Raw genomic sequence first — 26,738 nt, forward strand, 5'->3', positions numbered from 1 at the left:
CTTACCAACCTTAAGTCTAAAAGGTAAGTAGGGCACAGCTTGGATGATCTTCCTAGATAGAGTATACTCCTCAATGTCTTCCTTTGATATTGGTAAATTCATATTAAAAAATTTCAAGTAGACTCTTGCCACGACATAAAAACGACCATGATTTTTCATAAAATAGCAAAATGGAAGAGAAAATAAAGCATTATGGTCAACTGTTATAAATTTCTAATTGAAACAAAACTGTAAGTATGAAAACGTGTACCACGTGATGCCAATTATATTACTTGTTTTAATGTAAATGCTAATGGCTAAATAAACCGAAGTTTGTTTTTCTACCTAAATGATCTATCACTTGTGAAAAGAAACACAACCATTATTTGTCAAACTGCTTCTAGAAACAGCTTAGGAATATGCCCTCCTAAGAATAAAGAACCTAACACTATCTGAGAGAATTTAAAGGTCTGTATAAAATTAGCCATGTTAGTCATTAATTTCAATTAAAATGTGTAGTCTGAGTGGAAAAGATTTATATACTAAACATGTTACCATCTTCAAACTGACGTTCAGAATTCAAATTCACTGACATCCTGCTTTACAATTTTTGAGTACCTGCATGTAAAGTGAAAAGGTGTTTTACTCCCATTAATAAACAAAATATTATCTTCTTCAAATATTATTTGTTTAGTAATAGAATATATTCTGTAAATACATTAGGGCCTTTTAAATAAATGATGACTCTCTAGTTGGGTGTTTTAGGATTATTCAAAAATTATCATCTATGGTGAAGGGGTAAGATGGTCACTACCTAACAGAGGCAAAATATATTATTATTAATAAAAATATTTTAAGAAACAGATTTTAAAAGTATTTCCTCAATATGCAAGTTTCAATCTGGCATAAATCATACTCTTAAAATATTCAAATAGATTCAAAGAAAAACGGTCAACTCCTATCTGTAAAGATTCCTAAGACCAATAAATTATTTAATTTAAAAACTAAAACAAAGCAAAAAAAGCTATTTCTACAGTCATCAAGGATTTAACTACTACTTCTTCTCTATAGACCAGTAGACTTACAAACTGGTATAAGATATTTCAGAACATACTGTTTTCATTTGAAATAAAAAATGATGATCTTAGAAATGAGGATGTCAATTTCTTGAGTAAGAAGTAGAGAAACAGATTATTTAGTAAGTTCTATACCCAATGTGGGGCTTGAACTCACAATCCTGAGATCAAGATTGCATGCTCTACCAACTGAGGCAGCAAGGTGCCTGGAACCTCTGATGATTCTTAGCAGTGATTTAATAAAACTTTTATTTGACACATGAATAAAAATGAGGCCCAGAGAGGTGAGTCCTACTCAAGATCACACAGCAAAACTATGCAGTTAGATCTAGAATCTAGCTTTCCTAACTCCTGATTTCACTATCTTTCCTTGTAACCTACCCTTGTTTCTCCTATCCCCAAACGCTGGAAGTGTTAAAGAGGTTATATTTTTTAAACTGAAAATAGTTGTTTTTATGCCATGACATTTGGGTCCAACTGGAAAAATAGAAGAGTTTATGGAGAACATGATCTATAATGAAAACAAAATTAACTACATTTTCACAGTGCTCTGCAGTATCATACTTACTTTATCTGAGTTTATAAAATGTTTACCCTTTCAAAGAATTTACCACACCTATGAATTCTGAATTCTCTTACCTTGAACAACAACTTGGTTGCTGGGCACTAAGATCTGCTGTCCGTCAGTGGTCTGTGCGTACTGTAGAATGGTAGTGCCTGGCTGAGTGGCAGCTGCATTGGTCATGGTTAATGTTTGCAGGCCCTGTACCCCATCGGTACCATTGTTAGCCAGCTGTATTGCTCCTCCCTGGGTAATGGCAACTAAAACCCAATGGATTTTATGGTTATCAGTTTAATTAATACCATATCAAACTTCTACAACACACTACATTCAGCAGAATAATGTGTAAGACCTGATCTAGGAGAAGTTATTATAGCAAATGACACGGCCAAGAAGGATTTGGTAGGATTTGGTAGACTCAAGTAACTTTCTGCTCAGGAGACCCATATCCTATTGCTAGAATATAAATGCACTCTATGAACCATATTGTAATTTATAGTAACACCTGTTAATAATTTAAAAAAAAAAAAAATGAATGAAAAAATGTTAAATTTCTTTCTAAGTGGTTGGTTCAGAGGAGGTACCACTTTGTGATCCATATTTCCTTTTATTCTAGTCTTAATTACGCAATATTTTAATTGTTTAATATTCGCTATCCCACTAGAAAGTAAATTTCTTGAAGGTAGAAAATGTGATTTTTCTTCTTTATTTTCACATAGTTAGCAAAGAAATGGGCAGTAATAGGCACCCAATAAATGGCTGTTTTAATACACAATTAATAAAGCAGTTCAGTAGTGCATTCTGTTCTCTAACTCAGTTAGCAATGCTTAAACTGTAACAAACGTCCACTCAGCGAAACTGATACATCCTGTGAGACTCATTTATCATAGAGTATCTCTCGCAAAGTTAAAAATTAGTGCTCAAGATCAATCATTTAGAAAAACTATTTAACTGCTATTTCTGTTACATATCCAAGCATCTCACACAGGATCCTTTGATTATTCACTAATTAACCACACTTGTCATTCACCTGTTATGAAGTAATCAACTTTGGCTCATACTAAAAGATATTTCACTTTATTAAAAAAAAAAAATGAATTCACCTTTATACTACAGTAGATGGAAAAGTTAAGAGAAAGAGGTGGGTTATTATTTTATTTGAACAAAGCAATCCTTTAGCTACCAGCATTAAGTTGGTGGTTGGATCCTCTCGAGATACTCTCCCTCTTAAAAGTTTTCCAGAAAGAGGACTAAAATCACAATATTACATATAAAATTGCATAATGGATTTTAACTGAATCAGTCAACATGTCTGACTTATGCATTTTACTTTTTTATTTTGTCTGTTAGAAGGGAGTTATTTGGGATCAATTATCTGCCAGCTCTAAGAAACTAATATGCTGAGTCATCTGTATGAGCAACATTGATTAACTACTGTTCAGTCAAGAAATAGTAACAGTAAGTAGCTATGATTTGCTTTAGCAAATGATAAATGATACCTATTGGAAATTAAGATACTGGCATTTATAATCCATCTACTTTAGCTAAGTCTGTAAGTTTTACTTCTCTTAGGCAATTAAAAAAAAGGAATATGTAAGAACTGTATTGAGATTAAAATGGCAGGTAACTTGAAAGAATCAGAAGGGGAACAATCAAACCACAATTTCTTCTTGGCTACCTACCAATGAACTCAAGGTGGGAGAAAAGAAGTAGGAAACTAGGTATCAGCAGATCTGGGTTCTAGTCCAGGTTCCATGAGTACACTGTTATTTGAATCTGTCATCTCTTCTGTAAAAATATCCGGTTCTAGCCATACTAACTACAACTATAAAAATCAAATGAAGTCATATATATGAAAGTACTCTGAAAACAAAAGTCTGATCCTACCAGACATGTTTTTCTCTGTACTATTTATTTATATACTTGATTATTCCCAAAGGATTTGGGATGGCTTTTAATAAAACTAAATTCATTAAAACAAGAAGAAAAAGATAGAAGTCAAGTAACTGATGTGTCTCTACCACAGAGATTCTACCAGAAAATCTAGAGGAAGAATACAATTAAACATAAACTCAGCTGAGATTCTGAGTAGTTAAAGTGAACATGAGGAAAACATCATAGGTTTTAGTTGTATTTAGTGAAACAAAAGATTCAAGTTCCAAATGATAGACACTTGTGTTTCTAACTCAGAATTTCTCAAAAAAGACTTTATTTTACTAGGAACAGTGAACAAAGTAATGGATAAAACTACTAACAGCATTAATTAAAAAAAAAAAAAAAAAAAAACAATGTATGGAAGGAATACAAACTGGTGCAGCCACCGGGAAGGGAAACTGGGCAGGATGTGCTTTGATTCAACAATTGCACAATTAAAAAAAAAAAAAAAATTTTAATGTTTATTTATTTTTGAGAGAGAGAGATAGCATAATATGGGGCTCAAACTGGGAGATCATGATCTGAGCCTAAGTTAGACACTAAACCGACTAAGCCATCCAAGTGCCCCAACAATTCCACTCTTTGGATGCTATCCCACTGAGATCTTATCACATATATAAGAATGTTCATGTCTTACTGTTTAAAACAATAGAAATGTCCTAAATGTTTACCAGTGTGTGTGTGTATGTATATGTGTGTGTGTGTGGGGGGGGGGGGCGGGGGATGTTTAAATAAAAGTTACATTTATATAGTGAAACACAATGTAGCTGTTGAGGAAATTATATATATAGTACATAAGTAATGTAGGTCTCACTTGTATAAAAATACTGTACATGGTAACATATTTATGTATAAATAAAATGAAAAAGAATGGACAGATATATACCAAACTCTTACTACTGGGGAGAGATGAAAAGGATTAAGTTAAGAAACATATAAATGTTGAATATGTGTCAAGAACATAATGTTAAATCAATTCCATCAAGGAAATAGGTGTATACTCTAAGAGAATAATGGATAATGCAATAAAATTTTAAAAATCTCAAAGTATGAACTTTCTAAAAGTAGCAATTTTCAGTTGCTGGGACAGAGTGGTATGCCAAATTAAACATCTACATTTCTGAATTTCCCTTCCCTATTTGAGATTCTATATGCCTTTTCTCTAAAGAGCATACTTTCTAGTTCAAGTGAGATTCCCTGCACAACTGAATTACTGTTACTAACAGGAGTGTGGTGTATCCCTCAGGTTTCTGTTGAAGTACAGAGAAAAGTACATGTCATATATCAATGTCTCAGAACACACATCTTGAATACTTCAAATTATTTGGATATAAGGGTTACAAAAACCACATACATGTATATAGATGGTACCTGTTTGTCTCCGTCAACAAAGAACTCAAGAAGGAAAAAAGGTGACTGAATTCCAGTAAGCACAGTGTGGACAAGAAGCTTAGTCAAAAAAATGCTTTCCTTCTACTCACTTTCAAAAGTTTCAGCTTCAGGACAGCTAAAAAGTCTGCTACTTAGGAATATGTTTTTAATACAGGTGGAATGCAAATTAGTTACGTAAACAAAGGCTGAACTATGCAAAAACTATTAATTTGGGACTCAAACTTTTATACGCATTCCTGACACAGACCACCCCTGGGCATTAGAAAATTAATGCAACAAGGGAGTGTCAATGAGTACATTTAATTTGCAATAAGGAAGAAAGGGGGGGAAACTACATAATGGCAAGCAATGGATTTTTTTCAACTTTATTTTGAGACAGAAAGAACACGTGTGGTAGGGGTAGAGAGAGAGAATCCCAAGCAGACTCTGCACTGTGAGTGTGAAGCCCAATGCGGGGCTCAGACTCACAAACCATGAGGTCATGACCTGAGCTGAAATCAGGAGTTGGACGCTTAACCGACTGAGCCACCAAGGTGCCCTTAGGAAGTACTGGATTTAATGAACACATCAAAATGAAGAAATCTACGTGTGAGGCACTTAAGGAGGCAAAAGATACTGGGAAAAGACAGAAAAACACCATTCACACAAATGCCTCTGATCAAACAAAAGCAGAGCTCAAAAGTACTTTGTAACAGATTTGGGTGAAAGATAAGGAGAGAGACCTAAGTGTCAGACAGAGACATGACAGAAATGGAAACTTTGATAATTTTGCAAAAGAAATCTTTGCCTTCTCTGAGCCCAAAGGCCAACTGTGCTCTAATTTTGGCAGTCCTTATGTTTATGCTATCATAATTCACTATATTACCTTTTACATTAAAAAGAATAATGGTTTGAATGTGTTGGTAGACTATAACCAAGCCTGTCGACACCCACCACAAAACATTAAATACGATTTTAAAATGCTACTTTTAGAACAGAAAGTGAATAAAAATAAACCGTTTTTATCCTTAAACATAATCAGAGAATGGTTATGTTATCTGAAAAAGTATGTCCTCTATGACCATCATATATCACACGAGGACTACAATCTAGAGCTCCAAGCAGCAATTCAAAAAACTTTCAAGACTCTCCTGGTATCTGCACAAAACAAAGGACCACCTAAAGGGCTAAAGTGCTTGAGTCATCCCAACAAAAACTCCGAAGAAAAGACAATACTTCTGTTCCAGAAGTCTGCATAGTGAACAGTAAAGGAAGTGTAATTGATCGCATCCAAGACTGAGGAAAGAGTTGGTAATTGCAGGATTCCTTTAAGGAGAATGCAGCCATTAGTGTTTTGGTCTCACTTTCCAAAGCAGAAATATCTTCTACTCACTGTACTGTCCGCTGCTCGTTTGGTAAATCGGAGTTGGCACCGTTACGGTGGTGATGGCAGGTGCTGAGGTCTCCTCTTCAGACTTCTCTTCTTCAATCCTTGGCACTCCTGGTGCGTCTGAAGACAAGTCATTCAAAATTTTCCTAGAAAAAGAGAGAACTGTATTAACTAAAATAAAAGTAACATTTACTGGCTAAATACAAATAACAGGAAAGGAAAATGAGTGGAAAGCTGCTAGTGCTTAGGACAGCAGTTTAAAATGTAAGAACAAGAGGGGCGCCTGGGTGGCTTGGTCGGTTAAGCGTCTGACTTCGGCTCAGGTCATGATCTCGCGGTCTGTGAGTTCGAGCCCCGCATCAGGCTCTGGGCTGATGGCCCAGAGCCTGGAGCCTGCTTCCGATTCTGTGTCTCCCTCTCTCTCTGCCCCTCCCCCGTTCATGCTCTGTCTCTCTCTGTCTCAAAAATAAATAAATGTTAAAAATGTAAGAACAAGAATAAACCATAAACGGATGAGGAATCAATGTGTCAAAATGAAATCATACAAGGACTAGAAAAAACGATGAATTTCTCTTTAATTTGAATGTAAAGGGAAGCAATCATTCAAAATCTAGGTGTAAGCAGAGGTTAATAAACTTGATTACAGAAAAAAAAACCACACAAAAAAACAAAACAAAATAACCTTTTGTAGGACAAAGAACACCAAAACCAAAGTCAAAAGATGATCAACAACACTAAGAAAAAAATGTTTACATATATTACAGATGAAGGAGCAATAGCCCCAATATATAAAGAACTCTTAAAAATTTAGACAGGGTGCCTGGGTGGCTCAGTTGGTTGAGCGTCCGACTTTGACTCAGGTCATGATCTCATGGTTCATGAGTTTGAGCTCTGCATCAGGCTCTCTGCTGTCAGCGTAGAGACCGCTTTGGATCCTCTATTCCCCTCTCTCTCTGCCCCACCTCACTCGCTCAAGCTCTCCTTCTCAAATATAAACATTAAAAAAATTGAGGCCAAAAAAAAAAAAAAAAGAATTAAAAACCTGACTTTAAATGTCTCAACTTTCAGATTGGTAAAAAGTAAAAAACCTGTGAGAAAACAGACACTCTCATTGGTGTGAGTATAAAATTGGCGTACAACCCTTATGGAATGAATGTGATGATGTAACAAAACTATGTTTACACAGCAATCTTACTTGTAGGAACTCACCCTTAAGATGTACTTCCTACAGTACAAAAATACATACACGTAAGGTTATTCATGGTAGCGCTGTTTGTAACTGCAAAATACTGAAGACTATCTATATGCCAACACGCTGGAGTGGCTGAATAAACTAGAGCTCATCCAGGTGGGGAGTAAAGCACATACGTTTTGTATACGAAAGAAAGTGAAATAACATATGTTTGTTCTGCTATTCTAGAAAAAACTCAGAAAGGATAAACCAGATAGAGTTTCATGAAATTACTTAATCTACTGGGGATGGGTAAGAAAGAAGTAAAAAAAGAAAAAACTGGGAAAGGGCACTTATAAGTGTGTGGATGTTTTTGTACAATTGTGACTTTTGGAACCATGTTATTAATGTTTTGCATATTAAAAAATAGTATCAACAAAGGATGGAGGAAACATTCTAAAAAGGAATACAAATAAAAGCAAATTAACCTTATTGTTATTTCAAACGAGTAACATAATCACAGAGGAGGGGAAAAAACTCAACTCATGCAATTTTTGACATCTTAAATTTCTACATTCCATCCAAACTCGGCGCACACATTTTGAATAAGTACTGGTCTTGAGAGCAACATTTTTCAAACTCAGGTCACAACCCGTATGTGGACCATGGAAATGGTTATGTATGTTGTAACCAACGTAAAACAAAAAAACAACTGAACATCACACGTAATATGGTGCTGTATTATTTGCTTCAGGTGCCTATTTATGTGTGTACCTGTATATATATACACCTATGTGTATATGAATATGAATTTGAAATAATAGTATGTATACAGAGAGAAAACTATAAAGATTATTTCTTATTGTGGATTGTAGTAAAAAAATAAAAGTTTCAAAGCTACTACTTTAGACCTGCATATAATATAAATCTACTTCTCTTTTGCCTGAAGCTAGTAATCATTCTTGTCTTCTCTTTCCAGTTTCTAATATTGTTGCTCCAGACCGTCTTGGTCATTCTTGTATCACAGAGATACAATTCACTTTCTCTTAAAGTAGATTCGAGATGTGGTCTGAGCAGTGGGATTAATTCCTTCCCTTAATCTAGACATTAGGTTTTTACCAATGTAGCCTTATGGTATATTGGCTTTTTTTGGCAACTGTATGTATCTGTTAATGATAATTAAATAACATCATTACGTTTCTAAAACAATTTTTTTTTTTTTTTGAGAGACAGAGAGGGAGGGAGGGAGGGAGGAAAGGAAGCAGGGAGGAAGGGAGAGAGAGAGAGAGGACATGCTTGAGTGCAAGTGTGTACCAGGGAGGGGCAGAAGGAGAGGGAGAGAGAGAATCCTAAGCAGGCAGGGCTCGATCTCATGACCGTGAGATCATGACCTGACTGAGCCACCCAGATGTCCTGAAAACAAATTCTTAATCTTGGCACTTGAAGAACTGGTTTGATTTTAAACTCAAGTTCAGAAATTCTGTAATTATCACCAACAACTGACAGTCTGTTTCTCCGGGCTGCTATGATCCTTCAAAGTACTTGTTCTCCCACCCATTAGGGTATTTCTCCCCTAACATTCTGTCACTTGCAAAGGTGATGAGCTGGCTTTTCTGTTTTTCAGGTGAACTGCTGATAAAAATACCAAACCAGGTTGAGACCAAGTAAGAGTGCTTTAAGAACTTCCTCTGAGTATAAATTGATCACTACAAAGCTGGGTTGTTCTAAGAAAAACTTATCTTGAATTATCAACTAATCCCCATTTCTCCAATCTTACAAAAGCGCATCATAAGGACTCTGTTAAAGATCTCATTGGAGTCAAGACATAAAAGCTAGGTTTCAAGAATTTATAAGCTTAAAACAAAATAACAGATACACAATGACTATAAGGAAAGATACAGTATTTCTCATGAATGTAGCCCCTTCTCTGCATGTGCGCATCTCAGGCATTGTTTATTTGATTACGAATTAAGGTGTTACTATTTAAGTGATCTTTGCTAGGATACAGGCTACAACAAAATATTTTCTTCCCACACAGAGCTCTTATTTTATAAGGTCTACAACTAGAATCTACAGAATTTATTTACAACTATTTGCCTGGAATTTATAGACGGAGAAGCCAAGTGGCTCGTCAACACCTGGTTGGATCTGCTTCAGGATCAAATGTGTTAAAATACTAACACGGGATGTATTTTGAAGTTCAAATCTAAAACTAGATGTATTGGGGCGCCTGGGTGGCGCAGTCGGTTGAGCGTCCGACTTCAGCCAGGTCACGATCTCGCAGTCCGTGAGTTCGAGCCCCGCGTCAGGCTCTGGGCTGATGGCTCGGAGCCTGGAGCCTGTTTCCTATTCTGTGTCTCCCTCTCTCTCTGCCCCTCCCCCGTTCATGCTATGTCTCTCTCTGTCCCAAAAAAAAAAAAAAAAAAAAAAAAAAAAAACGTGATTTAAAACTAGATGTATTTAGGAAAAAAAGATATGAGCATAAATGCATACAACACATACTTGGTAATATAAAATTTCTTAAGATCTCAAAATCAGTTTATTGGTATTCATTTAGGATCCCTCATTTAATTGAGAAAAGGGCTAGGAGCCAAGTGGAAAAAAAAATTTAACCATTCACTGAAAAACAGAAATACCTTAGGCTAATAACAAGAAAGAATATTAGAAGTTTGAAATTTATTAAACTCTCAAGTAAGCTTACAAAGATTTATGGAATGGCTCTTCCTGGAGATATTGAGCATCGAGACAGTTTCTACATATAAAAAAATGGTTTGGGTCCATGATAGAGGCAAAGCAACCTCTATAGCTGAACACAGAAACTATAGTAGGGTGTCCCTAAAATTAGGGAATATCAGCGAAGTGTCACGCTGCAATAAGGATTACATTAATAAACAGTTATTTACTAAGTACGATGGCGTGAGAAATGGTCTGCAAATGTGATGCTAGGTAGATAAACAGTGTAGTGTGTCAGAACTGACAAACTAGAAGTGCTATAATCCTATCAAATATTCCAAACTTTTTAACATAAAAGCAGCAGCTGGCATGGTTTACAAAAACAGAAGCAAAAAAGAAAAAAAAAAATTGTTTATCCAGGACTGTTCAGAGTAGAAAGTTCTCTTATTCTGTACGATAAACTTCAACTTGAGAAGTAACTCAAGATGAAGAGAAGTAACCTAGATGGTCCTGAATTGAGCAGCTAATTGGTCTTCCGACATCTTTTCATCTGCAACTACCTAAAGCTTCCTGACATCTTTGATTCTGAATCTTTTAACTATTAAATTCCATACCTGTAGGAAGGCCTCCTTGAAAGAATTTCTCTTCGTTTTTGGGAATCAGTTACACTATCCACTGACTCCTGTGAATCTTCACTTTCTGCAATAGTTGAAATCTGAAAACAAAGAAGAACTTTATCTTGATAATCGAATTTAGTTCCCATAAAGTTTTTATGAACTTTAAGAAAAAATCAAATATAAAACGATGTATATAAACCTTGCACATGCTTCAGTAGAAAAAAAAAATCAATTTTTATGGGAGACAACCACACCAATCACATTCTTCTCCCCTTTACTTATCCTATAGAAGTCAGTTAGTCCTAAGATTTTTTTGGTCAAAACCAAACTTTTGTGATATACAAATTCAGCTTCATCTCTTTCAGGACTTCATGTAACCAATCTTGAACGCATCAGTATCACTGTCAGTTGTTTTCTTACAATTGTCAGAACAAAACTACCAAGTGAAATAAGACTTCTGACATGAAGAAAAGAATAAATGACTAAATATTTGGTCATAAGTCTATACAGTGACATACAAGTATTATCCTTTACTGTTAAACACTTGTGATTATATTTATAACTGCACCAATAAGATTGGTGATCCCCCAGATGGTTGTTTCTAGCAACTTAGTCTACATATAGACCTTCAAAGTTTTTACTATGCAAAAACTCAAGGTAAAGAACTGTGTATTTCTGGAAAGTATCCCTGGACTGAAAAGTAATGAAGTTGAACAAAGATTTTACATGGGATAATGATAATGGTAGCAGCAACTAGCATTTATTGAGAACTTACTATGTGCCAGGTACAATGGTAAAGCACACAATGGTAAAGTTTTATATTAATACTCACTAATACAGTAACATCAGGTACTAGCTAAGTACAGTATTTAAACCCATTTCATAGATAGAAGAACTCAAGGTACAAAGAGGTTAAGTAACTCACCCAAGTCACAAAGCTAGGAAGTAGTGGAGCCACTGTCAATAGTTGGCATCTCAGTTTTAGACATCCTTACCAGCATCAAAATCCTGTTGGTTCCAATCTCAAACCAGTTTTGTCAGAAGCAGCAACCCAGAGGTGTTTTTAGACCATTCTCAGACTACAGTTCACTCGCCTAGTAGGTAAGCCTGTCTGTCAAGATGATCTAGCCGAGCTTCTCTAGGCTGCTTCATTCAGCTTCCCTTCTCATCAGCAGGGGCCTCCTGCTCCTTCCTGAACTAGGTGTGCATGGTGCTATCAGAGTGAGGATTAGGTTTAATGAAGGCAAGAGAGTCTGTGTGGCTCAGCTCCATGTCAAAATTTAGGGCAATTGCAACAACAAAAAAAACATATTCAGAGGAACCTGACAAATCCCACAGGTACTCTGTATGTGGTCTGGGCCTATGGGTTTTGGAGAGTGGGGGCTCATCTTGACAGGGCACTTTGTAATAGGCACTCACTCTCAAATGAAATCAGGTAAATGTAGTAATTTTTCACAAAATTTATCTCCAATAAAGTAATGTGCCCCATCCAAACACTTTCAAATGTAAGAACTTTAAAGACCTACACATTAGCAGGCAACACTTAACGAATCCAGAAATGACAGATAAAAAGCTGTGTCAGAGGCTGAATTTAGTCTGTGATTCTCTGCAGAGTAATAATGCTACAGTTACAGCACAGAGAACACTCCCACTAATCTGTAGCTGCTGTAACTAGCCCGCTCAGCATAGTCTCTGCACAGACTTTCTCAGATACACAGCAGATGAGGAGCTATGAAAAGACCTTAGCAGAGTGTCAGGATTTCCAGGAATAACAAGACTCAACTCAAAGTGGACAGCACTATCACAAGTGTTTACCTTCATTAATACTTCTCAGACCCTCAGTTCCTCTGTTCTTTCTGCCTCCTTTGCATGACCCTCATCCTTACAACCTTCTTGTAAGGACAGATAGTGACTTAGGCATACTCTTCCAAGTTGAAAGTCATTAAAACAACAGTTTTAAAACATACTGTATAAACTACCCATAAGGGAAGTTGTGAAATGAAATAAATTAATGCTGCTTTTTAACATGTGACCTTTAATCCTACCCCCCCCCCCCCCAAACTCAGTGGTTCTATTGCTCTTAGCAGGAAAAAAGCCTCCCTTCCTCTGATCTGTAAGATTTTGTCAATTGAGTCAAAAGGAAATTAACTTATCACTATGTAGTGATTATAACCATTTTAAGGGAGTTCAGAATTACTCAATAAAAATAATAACAACAAGTGTTAACATTTCGTCTTTGGGAATACTATCCAGGGAGAACTTAAGAGCTATGAAGTCAATTCCTACGGACTATCTACCAAAACAAACAAAAACAAAAACAAAAATCCCAAACGCACATTGGATCCACATTTCTGAGACTAATAAAAATCATGTCAAAACTCCTTTTTATAAATAACTATTAATTATAGTTTAATATATATTTAATAGGTTATTAAAAATAACCATATGAAAAATTATATTCCAAACTACCACTACCACAGTCCAATGATAGAGACCCTTCCTCTGGCCCTTACCTCTTATCACCTCTCTTATTAGCCCTTTCCTCAGATCCTTATATAGGTCTTTAACCTTGGCCACTTAGAAGTTGAGACATTTTCAAAAAGTCAAACCACCATGGGTAGATGTAAAGTTTTAGATCTATATTCCTCAACTTTCTTTAGTTTATTAAAAACCTGCACCTCCTATTAGTAAGAGGGGAAAATCTTCCTATTTTGAAGTTATTTGAAATTTTAAAATGAAACATACAGTGCCAAAACCAAATCAGATGCTTTTTCAAATAATTATTAAATTAAATTATTAGTAAATTTAATTGAATATGCTTCATTAAGAAATCATTTAATATTTCATAACAGTGACTCAAACATCTGGTTCTAAGCTTGGGCTTTTTAAAACATGATTTAACATTTGCCATTGTTGAAAAAGAGAACTCATGAAAAAGTAAGTGCATTTTTGGCTGGGCTTACTAAATACTAAATCAGTTTTCATTTTCATCTATCAATTATACAAACTTATGATGAGATTTACCTAGTATATTTTCATCTCCCTGGCTCTCAGTTATTGTATGCTAATAATAGGTGTTGCAATTTTATATTTATTTTAACAAATAAGTGCAACAACTACTGAAACTCTAGAAGACACCTGTATAGTTTAGAGAATTCTATTTACAGGGTCTAAAAGTATATAGATGTGAGTTTTTAGGTGACAAATTTATATGGTTTGCAGTTTAAAAAAAATAAAAAAACTATGAATACATTTCCAAACTTCTTTCAAAATGGTCTCTCCACGGCACAACTTTCTTTCAAAAACGTCACTTTATCCCAGGATAGTTGAAAGGGATTTCTTTTTTTCAAAAATATGTTAGGTAATATATCCCTTGCAAATCCTTGCTTACCATCACTGAAAAGATCAGAAACTCTGGAACATTTGTCTCGCAAAAAACAAACCAGCAACTCATCCCTATGTTAGATAACTCTTAAGTACTTTGCTGCAGGAGAGCCACTGAATCCCTGTGTTGCACAAAAGGTTATTATTGTTCCCATCATATTACAAAGTTATTGTGAAGATTTTATCACGTTTCATCTATCCACTCTCCCTCTTGCTCTATTGGAGCACATCTTTTTACTATTCCTTGATATGTAAAACATATTCTTACTCCTAAGCCTTCAGATTTGCTTTTACTATTTGCATGGTTTAGCATTCTGCACTGGCTTCTGGTTTCTGTTCACTGTATTCCCTGACCACCCTACATAAAAGAGAACACCCTTCCCTCCACATTATCTATCCCTTTCCCCTGCTTCAATCATCTTCCCAGCACTTATCCTCACCTGACATATTTTATTTTCTCATTGTCTCTCTTCGCTCAAATGTGATCTTCATGAGAATAGAGAAGTATTATTTGTTCACTGCTGTCTTTCATAGCACCTAGAACAGTGACTGGCACATAGCATGTGATCAATAAAAATTCATTGAAGGAATGAATTTAATAATTTAAGGTAACATAATCCATAAATCCTGACATGTTTAAGCTGCACTGTATTAAAAATGCATTCAAAATTAACAAAGGAAAAGTGAAGGTGCCACTGTTAACTTCTATCCATTTGCATAAATCCCATTATTTTGAGGGGATTCTGACATAATCTGTGAGACATGATAATATATATAAGGATAAAGGAGGGCACTAATGTCAAGTCAGAAATGAAACAGGAGTACAGCATAACTTCTAATATTTGTAGACTAAAAAATATAAAGAGATGCTAATATCTAACTCTCACATCAAGAGAAATGTGTCTTGTAGATTTTGAAAAGGCTGTTCTACACTACTCGTATTTTCCCATCTAGAAGTTTGAGGGACCATTTCTCTCCTTGTTTGAACATCTCTTCTGATGTACACTACTTCCTAATTACTAATATACTAATCACAGTTAACCAGCTGAAATGGCCATTAAAGTCTAATATATTCTCCCTGGTTATTTTCCTTTAAAGAAAAAAAATAAAATAAAAAATTTAAAGAAGTAAAAAAAAAAAGTAAAAAAAAAAGTTTGTGTCTCTCTATTCGTAGAATTCAGGCTTTCAATGATAAGCATAGCCCACCTCAACGGAAAAATGTGCTCTTGAAAAGATGAATAAGTATTTCTATAAAGTTAACAGCCATGCAACCCTCAGATCCAAATTATTACTGTCACAAAGATTAAAATTAAAAATATAATCAATAATTAAATATCACATATTATGACCAAAAATTATAATTTTAACAAATTTGGTAATTTTGGTGTATTCTTTATAACACACCAAACTCTTATTACAAGTGAAAAAGAGAAAGTGATGAATCTATGTCTTCTGACTAGCAGGTCAGTTTCTTTCTACTGTTATCAAGAAGAAAACATGAGTGGGGAATTAGTAATGGCACAGTATAGAAAATAGTAAGGTAGCATTCAATGAAATAAAAACTGAGACAAAAGATAGGAGACTACTGTTCAGTAGTGCGATTCCACAGAAATACCAAATACTTCGATTGTCATTGGGACAACACTGTCTCCATCTTGTTAACAAGTTCGGTCCCCAGTGTCTTTCATTATGGAAATTCATATACCTTGATTTTTTTTAAGTTTATTTATTTATTTTGAGAGAGAGAGAGAGAGAGTGAGAAAGCACGTGAGAGTGGGGGAAGGGGCAGAGAGAGGGAGTGAGAACATCCTAAACAGGCTCTGTGCTGTCAGCGTGAGCCTGATGTGGGACTCAATCTTACAAACTGTGAGATCATGACCTGAGCCGAAATTAAGAGTCAGATGCTTAACCGACTGAGCCACCCAGGCGCCCCTACCTTGATGTTTTCACATGAAAACATTTTTTCCCCCCACGTAAGTGTCCAAGCAAACCAAAAGCACCAGAACAGAATGAAGTAGAGGTAGGGAAAAGTGGCTAAATGACTCAATAGTATAATATGGCTGACTGGATCTAGTATGTCCTTTGAGGACATTAACAGAACGCTTCCAGAGCAGAGGAGGCACTTCTCCTTCTACAAATATCAATCAGTCTGGCTACCATACTCAAGGAAAACACAACAGCTCTCCTCCACAGGAAGATAGCAAGGATGGTCAGGAGCAATCAGAGATATACCATATAATAAATGGCTGAAGGAAAACACATTTGTTTAGTCTGGGCATTTTTGTAAAGTAGAAGGGTGTGGGAGATAAGGGAGAGGGAGTGGTCCAACAGAAAAGGAATTAAATTTGCTTAACTAGTTTCTGAGGATGGAACTGGGACCACTAAATAGAAGTTTTAGAAAGGTATATTCTGGTTCACTACAGGAAGAACAGTTTAGCAATGACCCCTATTTATAAACTGTTTAACTCAGGAGACACAGCTTCCTTTCTCAAAGTAATGCTGGACTACCATTTGGAGGAGAGAAGAAAGGATACACAGGGAAATTAAGCAACACACTAAGGGCTGGGCAGGTTAACAAGTTCGGCCTAGACCTAGAAGATCTCTAAGATCTTTATGCAAACCTTAAATTGCATGTTTATAGAAGGAAAAAGACATAAAGAATAATTTCTCACCTTCCTTTCTAAAAATAGTTCTCTCCAAATCTAGGACCTAGGACTCACCTGAGTTCCGGAGAAAAGTCTTTTTAAGTCCTTACAGGAAGACTGTGAAGCAAAAAATATGAAATGGGAGGCTGGGGTTATGGCCTACTTGAATGAACGTTCAAGTCTTTTTTTTTTTCTTTCAATAAGCTCGCTGCAAAGATGTATACCGCTCTAGGTTCCAGTTCAGCAGTCACCTGCGGAGCTCTAGGTGCCTTTATTCCCCATGGATTCAATCCAAAGGAACAAGGTCTCCAAAGAATTAGGTAACATGCATAGTGTAATCCCTGACCCTTAAGGTGAACTTTCTGAATATATAATTATTTCAAAGTTATATACTCCAACTTACATGCCTAGACATAGCTGGTTTTACAATGCTTTAAATGATCTCAAAATTCAGGTAATAGCTTAGGTAAGGTTATTAATTTTGACAAGGGTTTAGTTTTTTCCAATGGCACATTTAGAAAATAATTACTAAGTTATTATTTTTGTATCTTAATTTTCCTGAACTAAGGTATATCAGGTTAGTCTTTCCCAAACATTTCCACTTTATCCCACGTAGTTAATGATTTCCCCAATCAATTCTTTTTCCTCCATATCTTAAGAAAAAGTCTTTTAATTAGGTCTGTTCTTGTGTATATATATATATATATATATATATGTTCCTATACGTAAGGTGACTATACAGACGCAGCATATTCCTTACTGTAAAATGAAATAAACTTTGAACTAGATATGTATCTATTTTCATAACTACTGAAAGGAGAGAGATATGGCTATAAATGACAGTTACGAAGTAGATGCAGAAGTTTTTATACACATACCTGAACTGTCTGGACTTGTGGAGACTGAATAACTGATGGCTGGGCCGCCTGAATAACGCCATGGACTTGAACTGTCTGCCCATTGGGCAGCTGTACTAAAGTTACGGTGGGAGCAGATGATGTTGCATGAGCTGCTGGCATAGATACCTATGGTGTTGAACATGGAAAAAAATTACCATCACAGATAACCTCCTTCGAGGTAGTCATGCTCAATATGCACCAATTTTTTAGCAGGAAAAAGATGACCTTTTTGCTAGATAAGTATTTCACTGGTGTGAAAGAAACTAATGATTAAATTTAATATTCTTAAAAAAAAAAAAAAAAGACCATAAATGCCCCCTCCCTTTCAAATCCTTCCAAATGACAAAAAACCAAAAAACTATTTTAATGCAGTATCAAAATTTGTAACACAGACTTCCTCTGAATACCAAATACACTTTAATTGTATGGTGCTTTACATTTTACATTTTCCTACCTGCTTTCATGTCCAGTTTCTCCTTTTGCTCTTCGAAGAAATCAAGACTGGGTAATAAGGATTATCTCCATTTTAGAGACAAAAACATCAAGTGCTCAAGAGATTAAGTAACTTACCCAAGGTCAAGAGATATGCTAGCTTTGAAGAAATATAGAAGTCTTCAGAATATTGTGTGTTAAATAAGCCACATTCTAAAACTCAAACTTAGGCAAAACTTCTCTAAGTCTAGAACAAATATACATCTTAAAATATACAGCATAGTTTTCTCTCTTAAACTAACTACAAGCATGCCTTTCATTAGTGAGAAGTATGAATATGTATTATAAACTCAAAGTTCCCACTCCCCCAAATCAAACTGGTATGATACTTGGTATTTTAAGGATTTATTTTCCTCTTGAAGGAATAAAGGCAGAATTGAGGGAATATAAGAGATACTAATTTTCTCCTGAGGCACAAAGGCAATTTTAATGAGTCAATATCCAGGTTCAAAGGGTTCTTATGTCATATGTGTCTATTAGATGGTATTTACTGTTCCTATGTTTGAATACATTCAGGGATTCATTATTTTTTGTTCATTCAGTAAACAGTTATTGGGGACCCAGGTGCCAAGGGTGGTGTCAGAACTGAAACTACAAACATGAAGAAAATAACTGGGGCTACATGTGTGAAGGCATCAGGAAAAGAACATAAATAAGTATAATCCAGTGAAATAATAAGGCTTGCCAAAAGAAAAATGAACACACTGAGGAGAGGAGAGCTACCCACTGGCACCTAAGAGGAGGGGAGGCAAGAATGTGAATTTGAAACAAAGAATATACATTAGGTATATTATGACTCCCTGGGACAGGCACAGACTTTCAGGGAGAGAGGGATGGAAAGCAGTCAGCACTACCAGACTGACCACCTAAGTGTGTTACTTTATGAATGTAGGAACCGGGAAGAGAGAACACTGTAACAAAGGAAGGCTGGGGCTAGATGAGCTAGTCATGAAAAGCCACCTATGTGTCACCTTAAAGAACGTGCATTTTTTCCTGAGACTGGGAAAGACACTGAAGAACTTTTGAACTCTGGAGTATCGTGGTGAGGTTTGCATTTTAGATAGATCAGTGGCAGTATGAAAGATGTTCATTTCAGAGAAAGAAAAAAGTGGAGGTGAGGGGATTGAGAAAGATTATACAGTAGGTAAGGTGAGATGATAAAGCCAGAAGTAAAGCACTAGTGGTAGGGAGGGGGAATGAAAGAAGTGATTTAATGAAAATTCAGGAGGCAGACTAGAAAGGGCTTTATGAATGATTGGTTGAAGGAGGTGAGAGAGGAAATCAAGGATGACCCACATAATTCATGTTTGGGTAAAAACTGGTAAACTATGCCACCAAATGAAACAGAGAACACAAGAAGTAAGCTTTGGGGTGGTTGGGGCGGTTGGGGGTGGGGCAAAGGGGGATGGTGGAATTGATCTGATATCCAAGAAAGTTGAGATTAAAACCATAAGCATCCATGTTTGGACAGTTAGGAAGTCCCTCCTTATTATCATTTTCTCTCTGACTGCCATAAATCTTATCTAGTTTTACGTGGTTCTCAAAATGTGGTCCATGGACTGCCTCCATTAGCATTACACAGGATGCCTCTTTACAAAGTCAGAATCTCAGTGGACCCAAGGACACTTTCCCCTGCACTTAAGTTTGAGAATCACAGCTTAAGTTACTCAGAATATCTCCTCTTAGTTCCATACAAAAGCTCTTCTGATATTTGAAGCAATTATTACATCTTCTCTATTTTATAGAATAAACGTAGCAAGCTAACTCAATGAATAATCCCTATTCTACCCTGATCATTCTATATACTGGCTCCTCTCATCATAAGTTTACAAACAGTACAGATAGACAAAGTAAGATAAAAATCACTTCTGTTCCTACCATCCACAGCGAATCGCTGTTAATATTTTTTGCTGTAGATATATAGCTGTTTTTATAACATACTATCATGGAATCTATTTTATTTTTTGAATCCATTATAAATATCTTTCCATACCAGTAATAATTTTCTTTAGTGGTTCTAATGGCTGCACAATAAAATCACATACTTTGTTTAATAAATTCATTATTAGATATTTAGGTTTTCAAATTTGCCTATTACAAAAAGATTCAATGATCATCCTTTTACTTCTTTAGTTAAATCCATAAAAATTTACATTCTCATAGTCAAAACCAAGATTATTTTTTTTCCTTTCCACTTTAAAAAATCTCTGTTAAATTCTCAAAGTAAAATGAGGCCTCTCATTATTGTTTTAGATTGATTTTCTTCCTTTACTAGTTGGGCTGAAATTTCTTCTGTTCCTTGACCACTATAATCATGGATTTGACAATTTTTATTATATTCTGATATTAAATATGACAATAAAAAATACTGGGTATCAGACTTATGAAAGGAAACTATGACAAAAATGTGAAACGTATGTGTTAAGGACATGGATGAGCAAATGAAAAAAACTCTGTAATTAAGAATAAAAAAACCAAAACTATACAAACGGGAAGAGAAAGAAAACTAGCTTTCCCAAAGCTCAAACATCATGTCATTCTGTTCTAGGTCAATCCTAGAGGACTGCTTGATGAGGATGACAAATCAAACATACGCATGTAATTTTGCTCCTTCCTAATCTCCAATTAAACTTCATAAAATTGACTCTGTTTTTACAGGCATAATCACATGAGCAAAGAATGAGAAAGGCAACAGGAAGAGTTTTGGAGGCTGGAAGGATGCATGAATGGTACTAAAAAAGGCCAACTCAGGAGGTAGATGCAGGGAAAGCCAGATTTGCACCACAAAATCCTTCCGAGGTTCAGGCAGGATCTAAGTAAGTCACCCTGGAAGGTGGAGTAAAGGGAGAGCTGAAAATAAGGAAGGCTGGTTGAAGGCTCTTTGAGAAGCAATTGGATCCCCTCTTCATAACTCCCTGTGGAAGAATAATTAATCTACTCCATGCTGACAGAAAAATGGAGATTTAATTTCTGGATAGGGAAAATTACACCAGACACTGCTGAAGGTGGGGTAACTAACTTTCAGTCTTCTTCTCTCACTTAGCTCCCAGGCCTTTACCCTGTAAGCAAGAGATTAGTAAAGCTTTCTCCGAGGAACTTAACCAACCACAAGGGGCTTGAATAAAGACTTGAAAGACACTGACATTGGGAAGGCCATAATCACCCTACACTGAAAGCTCACAACTTATAGGCATCTGGCCCCAAACATATCCAGAGCTTCGGGTACAGTTTTGCGGTCCCCTACTTGAAACCTGAGCAGACAAGCACAAATTATAAACATCTGAGGAAAGCTTCTTCTAACATTAAAGATGGAGAGACCAAAACAAATTGAAGGGCAAAAATCTATACAGAGAAAAATCTATATGGGGAGAAGAAAACTTAAAACCTAATTAATATTCTCAGAAATGAACGAAAATATTGCCTTTGTGAAACATAAACAGGATGCTATTAAAACACAAAAGGACAACAACAACAACAAAACACAAAAGGACTATTCAGAGAACAAAAGGAACTGTTGGAAACATGACAGCAGAAATAAAAAATTCAACAAATGGGTTGGAACACGAAGCTGAAGAAATCTCCCAGAAAACAAAGCAAAAAGACAAAGAGAAAGAGGAAGGAAAAGAGAGTTAGAGAAACAATCCTATAGTGTAGCATCTAGATCACAAGGATCCTAGAGAAAAAAATCTTCAACTAAATAATTTACATTGCTCAGAATCGAAGACATGAGTTTCCACTATAAAAGGGGCCTTTGAAAAAAAAAAAAAAAAAAAAAAAAAAATATATATATATATATATATATATATATATATAGCACAATGGATGAAAACTATTTTTTTTTTTAATTTTTTTTTTCAACGTTTTTTATTTATTTTTGGGACAGAGAGAGACAGAGCATGAACGGGGGAGGGGCAGAGAGAGAGGGAGACACAGAATCTGAAACAGGCTCCAGGCTCCGAGCCATCAGCCCAGAGCCTGACGCGGGGCTCGAACTCACAGACCGCAAGATCGTGACCTGGCTGAAGTCAGACGCTTAACCGACTGCGCCACCCAGGCGCCCCTAAAACTATTTAAGCCAAGGTCCTAATAATGAAATGGTGAAGCACTGTGAAGAGATACCAGAGAGAGAAAAAAAGTGGTTTAGTCCTTTCAAACAGCAACACTGCTTGGTGATTGTGGATCAATGCCTTCAAACTTTGAAAGAAAAAGGATCTCTTTACCAAGACTTCTTTACCCAAACTTGCTTAAGAAACCACTGGAAAACGTGCTTTACTATGTCAAGAACACAAACTCGATTAAGAGAAAGACAGTAAGGGGAAAGGAATTTCCAGGAATGCATTATATAGCAGACTCAGAGGACAACCAGATCAGACACAATAGTGCCACCCAAGAGACAGATAAGTGGAAGGTTTTCATCACCAAGATCCCTGCTGGCACTGTACCTTCTTTTTACCAGGCCAAATGGTTGGATAAACCCAGACTCTCACCTCTGCATGTTTGCCTTGACCACGTTTTGATGAAGCCCTGGATTTTCCCCCTATGTTTCTGCACCTGCCTCATCCAAGTATTTACTTCACCCCCAGATATATTCTGCTTTGCCTTAACTCCTGAGGGGTGGAGGTGGGCCCTAGTAATCAGGAGAAAACAGACAGCAGCCCACTCCTTGTGACTCTCTCCTGCTGGAGCTCCAGTATTTGGCCCCCACTTTGGCTTAGTGTAGTAGCCCCCCCTTAGTCTGTGGTTAGCCCCCTATTCTCCAAGACCCATTCAAACTCAGGGACTCCCCTAGGAGGGCTTCTCAGTTCTTCAGGACGCTGAAGTTCAACATCCCAGAGCCTCTGCTAGGATTATATTCTCCTGGGAGCCTTTATCAGAAAGAGACAGTATCACACTCTTTTAGCTAGCAGGTTTATGTCTTATATCAACTACCTTTCTCACTTATATGCAAATAATGGTTAATATTATTTAAAATATTTGAGGAAAAATACACCAGAACAAAAAATAAGGATGAGAGAATATGACTTGAGAGACAGAATGTTTAAGACAAAGACAAAGTTAAAGAATCGTGAATTATATTTAAAGGATACAGGAAACAAACACCATTATCATCCTTGAAATTTACTTGTGTGTCAGTTTGTTTATCCTATTTTTTAGTTTAAGCACATGGAAAACTTAGCCTCTCAGATTATCTAAATTCCCATGCCTCAGAATAAATCTGTGTGATATGAAAAAAAAAACAAAAAAAAAAAAAAAAACAAAACGAAATAGTTAACATTACCAGGTTTTCTTCCTTGGTTTAAGAGGGACAATCTACCCATTATTAAAATGTCATTATTCTGAATCAGGTCACTACAAACAGATAACTAGTGTTTAAAAATACGGTTTTCTGTTATGTTACTAAATTAATTATATCATTTCTAAAATTAGGCTAATAATACTAAGTAAACAGGAATTTTGATACCCTAAGAATGTCTCCGCTCGTTCTCTGCTTATCTCTATAATAAGAACTAAATCTTCCTGTCTGAAACATACTCCTCTTAGAAGAGACATAACTTGGAATCTCTCCATGTATTTTATATACCTGGGCTAATGTGGCAATCTGTGGCTGGGCTTGAACTGTCATTTGTTGGTTTTCAGCTTCTGTTACAGCCGCATCTCCACTCTGCTGGTTCTCTGCTCCAGATTCCATGGTCATTTAGTTACCTACAATAACATGGAAGAGTGTTACAAGCACTACAGTGCTTTGTGCTTTTGTGACTTTAAAGGCAAATTTCAGGTTATGAATAGGTATATGTACTGGTTACATTAGCAAATGCACTCAAATCTAGTTCAAAAAAAATAGCAACCTAGCTGAAATACTGTCAAACTCATCCAAATCTGCTGAGCTGTATAAGTTCTAGTTCCTTCAAAAAGGAAAAAAAAAACAACCACCTGTCTTTTCACTTGTCACTTCTTCCTAACAGGACAGTATTCCATCTAGAAAGAAGAAGGGATTCCTCCCTTCCATGAATCTCCTCTATGAACAAGGGGAGGAGCATACCAGTAAAACTGTAATTTTTTCAAACTGTACTAATTAGGTATGGAAAGAAGGTAGAGAGTAGAAGTGAGCTGATGACAGGGTCTATGAGATGTATCGGCTTCATGGTAGCTCCTATGAGGGTATTCCCTCCTATTATAGGGAAGAAGCAGAAAATTATATGCTACTTCCACAGGAAATGTTGGGACAAAATCAGCCCAAGTTGTGGGGTATCGAGATAGAAAGGTGGGATAAACATCCACAGAGCCAAATTAGAGGCCGTAGACACTGCAAATATTAGTGTTCTGACTCCTCACCCTATGTATAGTGTGCCACACTACACATGCACACATACAGGAAACAAAACTGAGTAAGTTAATGAAGGCTGCTCTTTTTTACTTTAGGACCCTACTTTGCTGGTATATTTGCTGGGTAATCTGGCACTGACTGGGAGCATAGGTAAGCAGAGAACAATCCCTAGCAGCAGCTACATGCTGAGGAAAGATTTCTGACAACAGAAATAAATTTCTGGTAATAATTGTGTCTAAAGGATTCACAATCAAAGAGATTACTTCTTACTTGTGTACCACTGTTATCATTTAGTGCCTGGCATATTACCTGTCAAAAATGAATTTACTAAAAATGACTACCTACTATGATTCCATAAATAACACAAAAGCCCCAATGCTTTTCCAGAATTTATTATATTTATTTTATAACTCTGAAATTGATAGATCATCAAAATTGTGACTGATCCTTATGTGATTATTACATGCCATCGTAATGTATAATATACGAATACATTTTGCCATCATTCAGAGTTCTAGAAAAAGTTTTACAAGTGACAGTTAAAAAAAAGGAAGTAAAAATATCTCTGTGGAAATGAGTATAAATAATATAGAAATATAGAATCCACAAAGGAGATTACAAATGAAAAGATCAACAGACTTAACTGCATAGTTATTTACAACATTCATATGACAAAAGACACTAAGACAAGTGCGTAGGGAGAAAACATCTGCATATATAATTGACACAGTAACATCTAGAATACAAAGAAACTACTAGTCAACAAGAAACTCCTTCCTTATTGACTAGTTCACAAAAATACATGCTCGAGAATATTCACTGTAGTATTTTTTGTAACAGTGAAAAACTGGAAACAAGTATCCATTATCAGAAGGACCATTAAAGAAATTACAACAATGAAAAAGGAGTCTGTACTATAACGACAGATAAAGCTTTCCAAGGCTGAGTGGAAGCGCAAGTCACAGAACACACCGTAAAGGAGAATTCCACTTATGTAAAAAAACAAGTCACACTGTTGTAAAACACGCTGTATGTAGGCATCGAACAAGTATGGGAAGTTACATACTAAACTGTAAGCGGTGGCTCTGGACAGAGGAAGATGTGGTGGAACTGGATAGGATGACGACTTTCACCTTGTACTTTTTACATAGTTTAGCATTTTGTTTTCTTCCCATCAGCATCACTTCAGAATTACTTGTACAATTTAAAAGATTTTAATTCCAGAAGTCATTAACAACATTTTGAAAACTATGAACCAAAAAACCGTATTTCAATCATGATTTTGAGATACCTGTTGAAAAAAAATTTTTAATCTCAGATATTTTTATATGAAATTACTATTTTTATTAAATCCTGCCTCAATTGCTTACCCCATATTTCTGAACAGCAGAAATACTATTCTTAAAAATTATCAAGTAACTTTATGATCACTCGTGATAACTGAGTTATATACTTACAGTCTGTGCTCTTTTAAACTAAAAAATTTAAGAAAGACATTAACAACAAGGCAACATCAACAACAAAATGGTTTTTGTACCCTAAATGTTGTCCATACTTTTGGTCAGCAAGAAAATAGCATGTGAAAACCACCTAATCGCAATAACATGCAAGTGAATCCATTTGAGGACAAGATTGAACTCAGTCAAGCTAAGTATGGGCAGAAATCCATAAATTTTTCTCCGTCTTCTCCCCCATGTCATCATTTTAATGCGAATAAAGATAAATATAACTTTATCATCATACCTCCTTTGTAGACAGAGTATACACCAACCATTTTTAAAAAACTTTATTCCAGGCCACATTTTTTTTTTAAACCTGTGCTGTCATCTATATAGTTTCAATCCCGCATTTGATTAAAAGCAATCTAAGGTACGGATCATGTATCTTTTTTTCCCCCCACTATACAACATCAGGACTACTTAATTTTTTTCTGACATTTGGGTATAGAACATCTTTATAACTTTTTGCTGCAGAAAAGAAAATATATTATAATAAACAAAACCACTAGTTAACATCAATGATTATAGCTACAAGGACACATTCAAAATAAGAATGGGACTTTCATCCTTCTTCCCTCCCCAACTAGGTAATATTCTTAAAAAACAAAAACAAAAACAAAAGTGTAATATTTTCAACAGGTAGGATTCTCTCATCTAAACTGCCACTGTTTTATTTTCATTTCTTTCATCCAGGAAGACTACCAATCTTTTTCAGATATG

At 35.8% G+C, this 26,738-nt stretch overlaps 1 protein-coding gene across 6 annotated transcripts in view; it reads right to left on the reverse strand.

Moving 5' to 3' along the window:
* Positions 1–26,738, reverse strand: part of CREB1 (cAMP responsive element binding protein 1) — a 61,484-nt gene that overhangs the window by 20,033 nt on the left and 14,713 nt on the right. For 3 of the 6 annotated variants that reach the window (XR_009255851.1, XM_058707364.1, XM_058707343.1), the window contains exons 2-7: positions 23,776–23,897; positions 17,682–17,828; positions 16,879–16,920; positions 10,772–10,872; positions 6,317–6,459; positions 1,695–1,877 (exon numbers count right to left, since the gene is read on the reverse strand). Coding sequence is in view for 5 of the 6 variants with exons in the window: in XM_058707364.1 (XP_058563347.1) it covers positions 1,695–1,877; positions 6,317–6,459; positions 10,772–10,872; positions 16,879–16,920; positions 17,682–17,828; positions 23,776–23,889 (730 nt within the window). In the remaining variant the exon portion in view is untranslated. Of the gene's footprint in view, positions 1–534; positions 598–1,694; positions 1,878–6,316; positions 6,460–10,771; positions 10,873–16,878; positions 16,921–17,681; positions 17,829–23,775; positions 23,898–25,585; positions 25,811–26,738 lie in introns of those variants that run through there. The other 3 variants (XM_058707354.1, XM_058707373.1, XM_058707382.1) reach the window with 3 other exon arrangements.

This window comes from Neofelis nebulosa, chromosome 2 (assembly GCF_028018385.1).
Source record: "Neofelis nebulosa isolate mNeoNeb1 chromosome 2, mNeoNeb1.pri, whole genome shotgun sequence".
Classification (NCBI taxonomy): Eukaryota; Metazoa; Chordata; class Mammalia; order Carnivora; family Felidae; genus Neofelis; species Neofelis nebulosa.